The 13799-nt window shown below is 53.6% G+C and overlaps 1 protein-coding gene across 1 annotated transcript; it reads left to right on the top strand.

Moving 5' to 3' along the window:
• Nucleotides 1–4138: 4138 nt before the first annotated feature.
• ASPRV1 (aspartic peptidase retroviral like 1) lies at nt 4139–9069 on the top strand. The gene is given in 2 exon segments (XM_004277032.4): nt 4139–7466; nt 7469–9069. Coding segments are annotated over 2 exon segments (1032 nt in total). The 5' UTR covers nt 4139–7445; the 3' UTR covers nt 8480–9069.
• Nucleotides 9070–13799: the final 4730 nt, after the last annotated feature.

Genomic DNA, 13799 nt, shown 5'->3' on the forward strand with positions numbered 1-13799 from the left:
GCTTGGGGATACAAGTCATCTGATGTAGGTGGAGCGTGAGCTAGGGAGGGGCCTCACGTACCATGTTGAGAGTCAGGATTTTGTTTTGGCCTGAGGAGCCATGGAGGAATTTTGCGCAGAAGAATGCAATGAGTATACTTCCATCTCAGGACTCTGGCAGCCCTAGGAGAGTGGATTACCAGGGAGGGGACAGCAGGGAGGGGACTACTGCAGCAGTTGGGCCTGAGGTAGGGCAGTCGGGGTGCAGAGGGTGGGCAGGATGGGGGGACTCAGGAGGAGCCAGCAGAACAAGGCCACCCATCAGCTGACTGAATGGGCAGCGAGACGAGGGGGGAGGCGAGGATGACTCCAGCGTGGCTGACTTGGGAAACTGGCTGGATGGTGGTGCCTTTTGCTCAGATAACACATGAGGCAGAGCAGGTCTAGGCAGGAGACAGTGCATTTAGTGTGGAAAGTGGCACTTGTAGGTGGGTGTGGCATGTAGCAAGGGGGCTAGGTTAGGCCAGGGGTACAGGCTGGGGAGAGTGAGAGAGAAAGGGCCGTAGAGGGAGCCTCAGGGAGAAAGGCGCCATGAAAGACTGAGGGGAATGGTCTTTGAGGCACAAGGTCGAAAAACTTGGGTCCCAGGAGCCAATGGGGCAGAAAAGACCTAGGAAGAAAAGCAGCAAGGCAAACGCTTAGGAAAATCAGATATCCCCAGGGGCTCCTGCGATGCGGCCATTGGGAAGCCACCGACACCCTTGGCAAGGGCGTAGCTCAGGGTGGAGGGGCAGAAGGCAGCGGCTTGGGGCGTGAGTGGAGCGGACACGGAGAGACAGAGGGAAGCGGGCTGCTCTAGACCACATGGCACCTTTGTGCGAGTTGGAGGGGCCCCTCCCTCCTCCAGACAGATCTGGAGCACACTGGCTTGGGGTGGGGAGGGATGTGGGTGGCCTTCAGCCCCATGCGCCCCGCAGTGGGGCATCTGCATGCCGTGGCCCTGCGAGTGTGGACCAGCCCTGCTAGAAACTGACTGGGCAGGAAGGAGAAAGATAGTCATTGACCAAGGGGAATGCTGGATCACGTGAGGGAGTATTTTTTAGGATGTGAGAGCCTAGCGCACGCTGGCTCGGATGAGGGAGGGGAGCCCATGAAGAAACAGAGTACAGGACCGGGGCCTGCAACAGGAAGCTAGGTGGGAGTCTGGGCAGGAGGAAGCAAGCCTGGTATCCCTGCCGGGGATCTGGGGAGCCGGTCACTGAAGGGGAGCAGGGCTGTGCGCCTGGGGCGCGGTGTGCCGGCGGGTGCTGCAGGCAGCACTGAGCTGAGAACCTTGGCTCTGGGGCTTGGGAGAGGACGCCCAGCAGGGACACTGCGCTTACCTGTCCTGAGTGACCAGCGGCTCCGGTGACCGAGACCGGGCGACGTGCAGACTGCCGGACAGCGGGCCTAGGACTGGGCAGGCTGCGGAGGGTCTTGGCACAGAGCTTTTGTATACTTAGCATTTTACTTTCTATGATAGAACATTTTTGAACAACCCGAAAGTTGTGGAAAACTCAGATGAACCCTCTTACACCTACCATTTAGTTTCAACAGTTATTACTATTGTCAGTGTTATTTTATTACCACTCCTTTAAGTGCCTTTTAAAAAAATTTAAAAAAAATTATTAGACTTTATTTTTTAGAGCAGTTTTAGGTTCACAGCCAAATTGATCTGAAGGTACAGCGATTTCCCATCTACCCCCGCTTAAAATCTTTTTTTACTTGAAAATAATTTTAAACTTACAGAACTTGCAAGAAGCTTCTTTATTTTTAAATAGTGTTTTTCTTATTAGAGAATATATTCTCAGAATGGATACAGAAGAAAACTGAGATCTTCATGAGCCTACCACCCAGAAAAAAGTACTGTCATCGTTTTGTTGTCTTTCCTTCCAGTCTTTTTTCTATGCTTATATTTGTATTTTCTGTCGGACTGTTGTATCCAGAGACTAACTGGCTTCCTGGTCTGGTGTGTCCACATGAGCCGGCTCAGTCCCAGGGCCTTCCCCCGCAAATCCCTCCAGAGAGCCTGCCGAGAGCAACAACAAATCAATCTGAGTTTGTGATTTGTGGCTGCCCTCATTCCCCGGGCTCCTCTCTGGCGCTCCTTTAATTTTGGTTTTTCTTGGGTAATATTGGTTGGTTTCTGGTGGGATGAGGTGCTCATCTCTCTGGAATTGGGACGTCTGCATCTGAGTCTTTCTCCCCCGCTCACCTGAGAACTCTGTGAGTGGAGGGCTCAGATCTGATTCATCGCTCAATGTGAAGCAGAGTTGGCCTCAGGAAATAAGTCTAGAATTGAATCAACCTGCTTCTTTGGCATTGCCCAAAGAACTGCAGACTCAGAGTGCCTTACACTAATTTACAGCCACCAGCACGGTGTCTGGCACAGAGTAGGTGCTCAATAAATGTGTTACTGCTGCTACCGATAACCTAGAGATCTCCATCCTGGTCAGGGTTCCGCTGGGTTTTCCTCCTTCCCTTTCCCACCCTCCCCTCCTTCCTCCGGATGGTAAAGAGACCATTCTGACATGCCAGAGGGAAGGTGCCCCCCTTTGTCCCCCCATCGTCTGTAAGTTAGGAGCAAAGCTGAGTTGGCAATGGACCCAAAAGAAACAGCTCCTGTGCTGAGGCTGTTTTATATGCTTGCACGGCTCAAGATACCAGTTAGCATTAGCAGCAATTAAAACTGTTTCAGGATCAGTTCAAAGCTGCCTTGGAGGTATTTTAAGTTCGACAAAAGTCTTCCACGTGTCTAGCTTTGAGCCAAGTTTCCTGGTGTCGTTAGAAGCCCCCTTGTATTTGGAGACTGCAGTCTATATATTTTGAATGCCTGAATATTTCATAAATTTCAAGGGTGTTTGTCCAAAGTGGGTCAACGTCTCCAAAGCGGTTTGGATTACATGATGAGTCCCACTCCCAGCCTCAGTTAGGTGGAGGGGACCGTGGAGATGGGAGAGGAGGGGAATCTGCCTGGGGTCTTTCCTTAGAGCCAGTGCCTCTGGCCAGGCAGAACCCCTGGGCTTCTGTGGCCCAGAGGGAGGGTGGCAGAAGGGATCAGGGCATGACCTTCTAGGGTTGGGGCATCAGGAAATGGGAAGAAGGCGGGAACCCAGTTTGGAGGGCTGGGTTGTGAGGAGGGGTGTGGGGATGCCTTCCGAACACCTTAAGAAGTCTTCGTATTTGACTGAAAGCTAAGAACACGGTAAGAACCGGTTTTGGCGTGTTGAACTTCTAGGGAGTTAGTCAGCAACTTGTTTTGACCGACTGTTGGTTGGCCCTGGCCTTGACCCTGGGCCTGGAGGACTGCAAGTGGCACTGGGGCCTCAGATCACTGTTCTCTAAACATCTCGGGGACCCTCCAGGGTGACGATGGGCACCAGGCGTCTTGCTGCCTGCTGACAGAGTGGATTCAGCCGGTGGGCTGAGTGGAGCGGCTTCTGGGTGGAAGGCTTTTAAACCAGGTGATAAAGGAGTTGGAGGGCGACCCAAATGGGAGGACGAGGTTCTGGAACAGCGGAGAACGGGAGCAGGGAAGGCCGGGCAGGAATTCCTTGTCCCTGAGCTGTGCCCAGGACCCAGGAGGGGGACCAGGCAAGGAAAAGCTGTCCTGCCCCATGGCCTCTGGCTACAGTTGGTGTGAGTGCTGGGCACTTCCCACTCAGCAACAGCGGGGCTGGGAGTTGAGGGTTTGTGGTTTGGAAATAAGGAACCCGCTGGTGCCTTGGGTTTCCCCACAGGCTTTGCTTTGGTCAGAGCCCACCCAGACTCCCTTGGGCTCTGCTCTGAATCCCTAACTGGAGTTTTATGCAGAATTCACCTCTTTGCCCCTCTCTGCTTTTTGAGGACCTGATGCCACGACCCACTGAAGGGAAGCACTGGAAGCAGCTGGGGCCCCGCTCCCGGGAGCTGTGCTATCACCCCTCCCCAGCCCCGCGCTCACGCCAACCCCGGGATGGGGCCTCGGGAGGGACGAGCCGGGGCGGGAGCTCCTTGGAGCGGGGCAGGCCGAGGGGAGCTTGCTCGTGGTGGCAGAGCCGAGAGGTAGGAAAGATGGAGGGAGTTGTGTCCTCGGCTCCGCACCAATGGAAGAAGGGCAGAAGGCGGGACGACCCACTCTCAAAGTGGCATGGCCGTGACTGGGTCTGCTTCAGGGGGTCAGCCTGCATATACACGTCGGCCTTAAACTCTTCGAAACTGGGCTGTGAAACATCTGCATCATGGTTTCATCAGCTTGTAAGCTGTGGTGATGGGACCTGCCTGGCTTTCTGGGCCAGTAAGTGTGCCCAGAGGCTCATTAACATCAGGTTCCTCCAGTAAATACGATATTAGCACTCGGTGGAAATGTGCATGCAAAGAAATCTGTGAAGTGAAAGGTGGGGGCTGAATTCTGTATGCATGTTACGCAATTTCTTTTCTTTTTTTTTTTTTTTGCGGTATGCGGGCCTCTCACTGTTGTGGCCTCTCCCGTTGCGGAGCACAGGCTCCGGACGTGCAGGCTCAGCGGCCATGGCTCACGGGCCCAGCCGCTCCGCGGCATGTGGGATCTTCCCGGACTGGGGCACGAACCCGTGTCCCCTGCATCGGCAGGCGGACTCTCAACCACTGCGCCACCAGGGAAGCCTATGCAATTTCTTAGTGGTTTTGAACGGAGAATGGTAGTGTGACTGCGTGTCGGGGGTGGGTTTTACGTGTGCAGGATGTGTGCACAGTGTGTGTGGGGGGTGCGTTTCTGTGGACATGTATGTGTGTGTGAGGTGGGGTAAGGAGGGCGTTTGTCTGTGTGTGTGTGTGTGTGTGTGTGTGTGTGTGTGTGTGTGTGTGTGTGTGTGTGTGTGTGTGTGTGTGAAGAGAAGTCCCAACAGATTGGATGGAGACAAAACCAGCTACATAATTTACAGGGCCTGGTGCAAAATGAGTGTTCGGCCTCTTGTTCCGAACTATTGGGAATTTCAAGACAGCAACAGCAGAGCCTCCGAACGAGCTCGGGCCTTGCTGAGTGCAGAGCACCCGTGACTCCCCAGATCGAATGCCCATGAAGCGGTCCCGGTTAGAGCACCTTCTGTGTCCCCTCAGCCTTCTTTTGCTGCCTGGAACAATCCTTAAATCCCCGCCTGCTCACTCCCCATCCAGCTCCCAGGGTGACCTTGATCTTGGGAGTGTGAGGCACCCACCAGAGCCCGCGTGCCCAGCAAGGGCTGGTGGTGCCCTTCTTTCCCTCCTGGTGTTGCAGTCTGGGCCTCACGGGGGGCCCCAGACTCCATAAAGTGTCTCCAGGCTCTTTGCTCAAAATGATCTCCTGAGAACGTGCGGTTGCCCTCCCAGGCCCCCCTTGCACCCCCTGCACCCTGGGGCCCTGCCCACCACCCTGGGGACTTGAGGGCTCAGGCTCCTCCTCGGGCCCCCAGTGTGGCCCCAGCAGTTGTCAGGAAGCAGACACAGGGACGAGAAGGAGGCACGCAGTTTTTGGGGTGCCCCAGTGCCCACCAAGCGCGTCAGCTGGCAAGCCACCTTGCCTCTTACTTCCCTCGGTCACATGCCAGCCTCTTCACTCCTTCCCACTTCCAGGGGACCAGGTGTTCGGGGTGACGAATACCGGGGAGCCACAGAGCCACTAGGTCAGTTCCCTGGGCCACAGAACAACACCCATCCCAGGGACTGGGAGTCTGTCGACAAACGTCCACTTGCAGAAGGGGCTTCCTGGTCTTGTGGGTGCAGGGCCATTCCTCTGGGTGCAGGTTTTGCGTTATGCAATCTTCTCAGAGACCCACCTGCCCTTGACACCTTCCCACTGACTCCACTTCCCCCTCCTCTGGGCTCCTGGAATGGCATGATGGCCCCACCTCAGCCAGGCAGCTGTGACGAGAGGTGTTGACCCAGCTGCCTCTGTGCTGGTTCACTGTGTCAGGTGGAAGAGACTGACACAGCCGCAGGGACTAAGGGTCTTTCGGCATGGTCAGGGACCCTGGGACCGTCCATAGGCAGGACTGGAGCCCGGGGCCTCTGGAATTCAGCCAGGCACTGGGTGATCGGTGGTACAGGTGGCTGGTGAGAAACAGGCTCTGGGCAAGGAAAAACAGCCCAGAGCCACGGGTGTGCCGCTGCTTCTCGCTCCTCTCCTGTGTTCATCTCTCCTGTTTGGTGATGGTACTCAGCCAGGCCTGGAGCCCAGCAGAGAGCACCTGCTGGCCCCAGAGTAAGTTTCTACGGGGCCTGGAGACAGACGTGCACGCTCATGAGACGGACTTGTGGACGGACCAGCACAGCCAACGCACGGCTCAACGGGGAGCAGGCACACCAGCGAGGGCCAGAGTAGAGGGCTCCATGTAGGGGCAACATCTGAACGGGGTCACGCATGTGGGCCCCCCAACAGCTCCGGGCACCCTGCACAGGCCCGAGTCAGGCTCCAGCCCTAGGACTCCCAGATCTGCCTTCTGGGCATCCATGGGGTGGCCCGGGGTGGCCCTCCACCCTCCCACACCCTCCCCCTGCAAGAGGTCCCACAGCCAACCTCCTCCATCCAAAGCCTTCCAGACTCTCACCACTGGCTTTGCCAACATGGTGGACATTTCCCCCTCTTGGAACACAAAGGAGTGGAATTCCCTGGCTGCTCTTTCCACGAATGACTGGGTGAGGGAATGGACTACAGCACCTGGGGAAGGGGCTCTTGGAAGGTTCCCGGAAGGTGAGAGAGGAGGAGCCCATGGTGGGGCCCACCCAGAGCTAGAGCAGGAGCCCGACTCCGGATTCTGGACCCCACTCCCATAAGTGCAAGATACGCACCAGCCCACTGCAAGGCCCTAATGTGGGTGTGCGGGCCAAGGCTTAGCCCGCAAACATGCTGACTCTGAATTAGGCGTGATCAACGAGGGAAAGTTACTCTAACAATTGCGTTCATGGAAAATGTGTGTGTCCCCTCATTTGAGAATCGATTTATTTCTGGACATTCTTGATTCTGGGACTCTCTTCCACCTCCCTCTCCAGAGAATCTTACGGGATTCTCTACTTGGTTCAGAACGCACGAGAAACACCTAGCCCTCGCCACAGGAGCAGAAGCGCAATAAATGTAAGCTCCTTTCCCTTAACCACTCAGAGGGGTCACTCGAGGTTGATGCAAAGGGGCTTCTCCAGTCTAGAAGCTGATGGGCCTCTGGTCCCTGCCACCCCCTTCCTTCTCCAGCTGATGACAAACACCTGGATATCGTAACATCCCCTGTTGTCCTCATCTGTTATTCTGGGACATAGGCTGGGGAGGAGGGTACCTGAGTAGGGCCCCTCTGACCCAGGCTGGCCTTCCTTGCAATGTGGGCTGGCAGGTACCCGTCCCGATGACGAATGCAGGAGGGTGAGGTACTGATCCTGCTAGATGGACAGGATGCTGGCAGGAGGGTAGGAGAAGCAGGGCGGAGCTTCCAGAACAAAGGCAAATGGGGAGCCCTGGGGCCTCAGGCTAGGCATCAAAAAGGCTCTGCAGAGTGAGCAGGCTACAGCAGCTCTCCGTCTCTGCACCCAGCAGTCGGTCAGACAGTCCTCACCTGGTCCCTTCTGCCTGCCCATGGCGAATACTGAGCAACACTTTGCTTAGAGAGACCTCGTGTCCAGTGTGATTGCACCGACGCTGCTCTGTGGCTTTCTCTGCCTGGTGTGGGTTGCTGCTGCAGTTCCAGAGGAAAGCAGAGGGATGGCCGGGAGTGCAGCCAGGAGCTGGGAGGGCCACCGGGAGCATGCCTTTGTCCTGGAGCCTTTTGATGGAGCCAATGTGGCCCCGCACCTCTGGCTGAACCGCTTTGAGGTCATCAGTGATCTCAGCCATTGGGACCACGCCACCAAGCTGAGGTTCCTGAAAGAGTCCCTCAGGGGAGACGCCCTGGAGGCCTACAGTGGACTCAGTCCTGAGGACCAGGGGGAATACGGGGCTGTGAAAGAGGCCCTCCTGAAGACCACTGGGGGACCCGGGGCGGCCCACAGCTACCAGCCCAAGGAGATCCTCTTTGCCAACAGCATGGGTAAGGGCTACTACCTCAAGGGGAAAATTGGCGACGTGCCCGTGAGTTTCCTGGTGGACTCTGGGGCCCAGGTCTCCGTGGTCCACCCGCGCTTGTGGAAGGAAGTCACCGGTGGCGACCTGGATTCCCTGCAACCCTTTGAGAATGTGGTGAAAGTGGCCAACGGGGCTGAAATGAAGATCCTGGGTGTCTGGGATACAGTGATATCCCTGGGCAAGCTGAAGCTGAAGGCGGCTTTCCTAGTGGCCAACGCAAGTGCCGAAGACGCCATCATTGGGACCGACCTGCTCCAGGACCACAACGCCGTCCTGGACTTCGAGCATCGCACGTGCACACTGCAAGGGAAGAAGTTCCGCCTTCTGCCTGTAGGAGGGTCCCTGGAAGACGAGTTCGACCTGGAGTTCATAGAGGAGGAGCTCTACTCAGAGGAGGGGCGGCAGCAGCTCCCCTATTGAGAAGCCCCCTTTGCCTCACCCCCCAGATACTGGCGGGAGGACCCACCACGGTGTAGGGCATGGGCACATATCCTCAGGGGTCACTCGGCTTGGCCAGCCCTCTTACACCCACCCTTGCCTTCCTGCTCCTCCTTTGCAGGGCCCTTAATCTGCCCCTGATGGGGGAGGCTTCCATGGGAAAAGGAACAGGTGAGGGAGAGCAGGCTGGCTTTCTTGGGGGCGGTGGCGGGTCCTCGTGGCTGTCAAGCTGCTGCTGGTGGCAAAGACTCGGAGGCTAGAAGAAGGTTCCAAGAAGGCTAGAAATGATTATCTTTGGGAGAGGACTGGGGGACACCTTCAGGTTCCCTGAGATGTGGCTCAGTCACCTTTGGGCCCAGGTAGCCTGTCTCGGCTGGGCTGGGTCCTGGCTGCAGGGTCCTTACAAGCAAGACCCAGCCCTCATGGTGTGGGTCACAGCTGCCCTGGGGTTCTTCACTGTTGGGTCTTCCCACCTGCACAATGTGTGTTTCTTTCTGTGATTTGCTTCGAAACCCATTGAGCCTTGTGCCAATAATTCATTACTTCAAAAACCAATAAAGGTTGACTCATGGGAAAACCATGTCATGTGCTTATTGGGGATGAATGGAATGGATGTGAGAGGGTGGGGAAAATACGCAGTGAACGGAGAACAGAAGGAAGGTTCAAGTATTTACGGAGGGTCTCGCTTGGAGATAGAAGAGAATACATATAGTGACGATATATCTTGGATTTTCCAAGACAGCCTCAATTTCAAATATCTTGACTTATTCCCTCCATAATTCTTGTCATTTCTAATCTAATCGTGATTCCTCTAATCATTACAAACTACAATATTTTAGTATCCAAACTGACTCTTATAGCCAAGAGTGACCCTAAAGTTGTGGTCTTGATCGGGGGTTGGAAAATTATGATTATTGTAAACAACTGAGAAAGTATCTGCCTGCGAAATAGGTTCTTACAGCCGCCTGGGATCCAGGACTTGGAGGCAGAAAGCAAGGCTGGGGGCCAGGTGTTAACCTGCATGGGGCACCCAAGGGCATCTGGAGGGTAGAGGGGGCCGGGCGGTGGGAGGACATTCTAGATCCAGAAAATGGGGTCATCCTTCTTAAGGGCCTACCTCGTATTTGCTTCCAAGTTCCTGGCCCTCTCTCTAGAACTCAGCAAGGCTGGGAATCTGAAGACTCCCTGGTCCAAAGGGAGACGAAGTGTGCAAAGCTTCAAGACCTTTTGATGGGAGGCAGGAAGGGCATCTTCCCTTCATGAGGATGGAATGAGCTTCTCCTGGGAGTTTCCACCTGGACATCCCTGAGGGAGAGAGAAACAGCCTGAGTGGGAACCAGAGGTGGGGACGAGCCTTCTAAGAAGCCTCTGGGGACTTGACCTTGAACCTATCTGAGCCGAGAGTGGCTGCTTGTTCCTCAGATTCCAGCTATGATTCTCCTGGGAACTGAGGCAACTGCTCAGCCCCTAACCCCTTTGATTACTGAAGCCCCTTCCCTGGGCAGCCCAACATCTTAACTGGAATTAGCTCCATCAGTCCCAGGGCACGTGGGGCCACAGGCAGTCCTGGATCTGGAAAAAGTCTTTCCCCAGGAACGCGAGGACTGGAGAAGGGGCAGCCCAGCCAGAGGCCTTGGCTTGCAGGGGAGAAGGAGAAATGGAGAAGGGGGTGGTCTCGTGGCATCCAGGTCCCCCATCCCCCTTCTCAAATTTGGTTTTCAACCCCCTAACAAATGTAGCTTCTCTCCTAGGCCAAACCCTCCCCCCAGGGGACAATGTAGGTGGCATCTCCCTGTGACCTGGCTAGGTCCTTCAGATCCTAGCCTCCTGCTGGGCTGAAGGAGGGAGGGGAAAGAATGGGTGGGAGGTGGACAGGGGAATGGGGAATTGGGTGCCAGGCCAGAGTTTCAGGGCAACACCCAAGTGGTCCCCTCCCTGCAATTCCCCACGCAGACAGGGTGCCGAGCCCTGTCCTGGGTGAACAGGAACAGGGTGACCTGTGTCCCAGCCACAGAGACCCTCCCTGCCCTGCTATGAGTGAGGAGAGCGCCTGATCACCGGGCTCTCAGCCAGCTCTCTCTCCTGGAGGAAAGTGAGCGCCTGGGGTGAGCCCAGCCAGACTGACACATCATGGCACGGGCCCCCGGGGAAGAAGGTACTAAGTGGTGGTTCTTACCTGGAGACCTGCTGCGTGTGTGTGTCGGGGGCCGGTTCCCAACGCAATTGTGTGCAGGGAACCTGAGGTGCAGGATGGGGACACTGCTCTCCTGGGAGCAGGGTGTCAAGGGGGAGGGGGAGGCTGGCAAGCAACCAGGTAAAGTGGGTTTTGGCCACAAGTCACAGAGGGCTTGACCCCTGGGTGGGGAGTTCGCACCTGACTTGCACACAAGTGTCTGAACAGGGAAGGAGCATAGGAAGATTCACCTGGCTTCTGGGTAGAGGACAGAGTAAGGCAGCAGCAAAGAAGGCAGCTTGGAAGCCAGGGCAGTGTTCAGACTGAGGGTCTGAACTTGAGATGACAGATAGGAGGAGACAGATGCTGGCAAGGTCATCAAGGTCTAATCCTGCTGCCCATTAGAATCATCTGGGAAGATCAATTAACGATGCCTCTTCTGGTGGTCCTGAAGTGCAGCCAGGCTCCAGAACACCTGGTCTTAATCCCAGCTGTATCCACCCCCTTGTGACCCAAAGTGTGATCCCTGGCCCAGCAGAAAGGCAGCGACAGCATCACCTGGGAGCTTGTCAGAAATGCAGGATCTCACCCCCACCCAGACACACAGCAGGGCCTGTACTGAGCAAAATCTCCAGGTGATTCTTATGCACACAAATGTTTGAAAATCCCTGGCCTAGAACATTCTGATACCTCTAGTTAAGGGGCAACTCATGGCCCCCACCAGACACACTCTTTAGTAATGACCACCTTACACTAAATGCCTACTAATTCCACCAACTGTGCTAGGTAATTCTTCATGCTTTTATCCAGCAAACATTTATTTTATTTTTGACCTTTTGTTTTGCTGTAACTCCAGACTTACTGAAGAGCTGCAAGAGTAGCACAAAGAATTTCCATATATGGTTCACCTGCTTTCTCCAAGTATTAACATTTTACCAATTAACTTTATCATTCGCTCTCACATTCTCCGTATCTAGATGTGTACGAACTGTTTGAAAATTGCAAATAGGATATACATGTACCTCTAAATACTTTAGTGTTTATTTCCCAATAAACAAGGAATTCTCTTATATAACCACAACACAAGGATCAAAATCAGGAAATTAACATTGACATGATATTACTATTATCTAATCTACAGACCTTATTACGTTTTCCCAATTGTATCAATAATGACCTTTATAGTGAAAGAAGACAATTGTTTTCTGATCCAGGATCCCATTCAGTCACGTAGCATTTAGTGGTCATGTCTCTTTAGCAACCTCTAATCTGAACAAGTCCTCAGTCTGTCTGTGTCTTTCATAACCTTGACATTTGTGAAGAGGCCTGGTCAGTTATTCTGTAGAATGAGAATCTACATTTGGATGACTCTGATATTTTCTCAGGATTAGATTCAGGTTAAGCGTTTTGGGCAGGAATACCTAAAAGTGATATTGTGTCCTTCTCAGTGGATCATATCAGGAGGCATGGGATACCTATTTGTTCCATTACTGGTGACGTTAACTTTAATTAGTTGGTCAAAGTGGTGTCTGCCAGGTTTCCCCCTGTAAACTGCATGTATTTTCCCTGTATAATTTTTTTATTAATTAATTAATTTATTTATTTTTGGCTGTGTTGGGTCTTCGTTGCCAAGCACTGGCTTTCTCTAGCTGTGGCGAGCAGGGGCTGCTCTTTCCTGCGGTACACGGGCTTCTCACTGCGGTGGCTTCTCTTGGTGTGGAGCTCAGGATCTAGGCGCGTGGGTGTCAGTAGTTGTGGTGCGCAGGCTTCAGTAGTTGTGGCGCACGGGTTTCAGTATTTGTGGCATGTGGGCTCAGTAGTTGTGGTTTGCGGGCTCTAGAGCGCAGGCTCGGTAGTTGTGGCGCACAGGCTTAGTTGCTCCGCGGCATGTGAGACCTTCCTGGACCAGGGCTCGAACCCACGTCCCCTGCATTTGCAGGCGCATTCTTAACCAGTGCGCCACCAGGGAAGTCCCCTTCCCTGTGTAATTAATGAGTGTCTTCTGGGTTGATGCTCTGAGACTATATAAGTAGGCTTTCTCATCAGTCACCCGCTAGATCTGTTGATGATCCTTGCCTGCCCATGGTGATCTTCTAATTCTACCCTTCTACATTTGTTAGCTGGCACTCAACTCTAAAGAAGAGTTTTCCCTTCCTGTTTGTTTATTATTTATTTATATAATTGTAGGCTCACAGACGCTTGTTTTATTCAGTGAGTTATACTCTGTTACTACCACTATTTATTTTGATGCTCAAGTTGTTTTAAATTTGGCCTTGGGGAACTCTTCAAACTGGTTTCTGTCTTCTTGGCACATGTCCCCACCATCATCTGAACGCTTCTTTATTTTCTGTCACAAGATGTTCTAGGTTCATCTTGTACCTTCCCTGTACCACCCCTGAAATTGGCCGTTTCTCCAAGGAGCCCTGGTTCCTTTTGGTGGAGTCTGGTATTTAGAAACCAGGATCTGGGGGTTGGGTGTGCTTATTACTACTAGGGTGTCACTACTCCTAGATCCTCTCAGTGGTCAGAAAAAATATAGTACATCTATGTATGTTTCTGTGTCTATCTCTCTGTATATACACTCTCTCTATATATTTAAAATATGAGTTCACACTGAACCTCCAATTCCAATGCAGCGTCACAGGGTTTATTCTAATCTTCCCCCTTTCCATATTTGCAGCTTCTTTCTCCAATGAGAAACCTGACTCCAGGTTACTTATTTGCTCTACCCTAAATACCCATAAAGTAGTTTCAGCATTGCTAACCCGTAGTCTATGAAAAACAAACCCAGAAGCAACCAGTTATTAATCACCTACTCAGTGCCAGGTGTGGCTGGGCCTTGGCAGCAAATAAACTTCATAAACGATGAAGTCAGACTGCAGTTATCATAAGGAGAGCTAAGTCTCCCAGCTATGCTTAGGTGCCAGTCTATGGCTATTACTTTACCTTGAGGACACAGTGTGTCCATCAGGAGGGCAGCTGAGGGAGTGGCCAGCCTCAACATCCCCAGACAGGTGACCTGGCCTGCCCACCTGGTCCTCAGCCCCCCGAGGAGACACTGAGGCAGCTGTCAGGGCTGATGCCGCCACATGTTCTAGTCCGGTCGGTCACTGTCCTGGCCGGAGTCCA

This window comes from Orcinus orca, chromosome 13 (assembly GCF_937001465.1).
Source record: "Orcinus orca chromosome 13, mOrcOrc1.1, whole genome shotgun sequence".
NCBI classification, from domain to species: Eukaryota; Metazoa; Chordata; class Mammalia; order Artiodactyla; family Delphinidae; genus Orcinus; species Orcinus orca.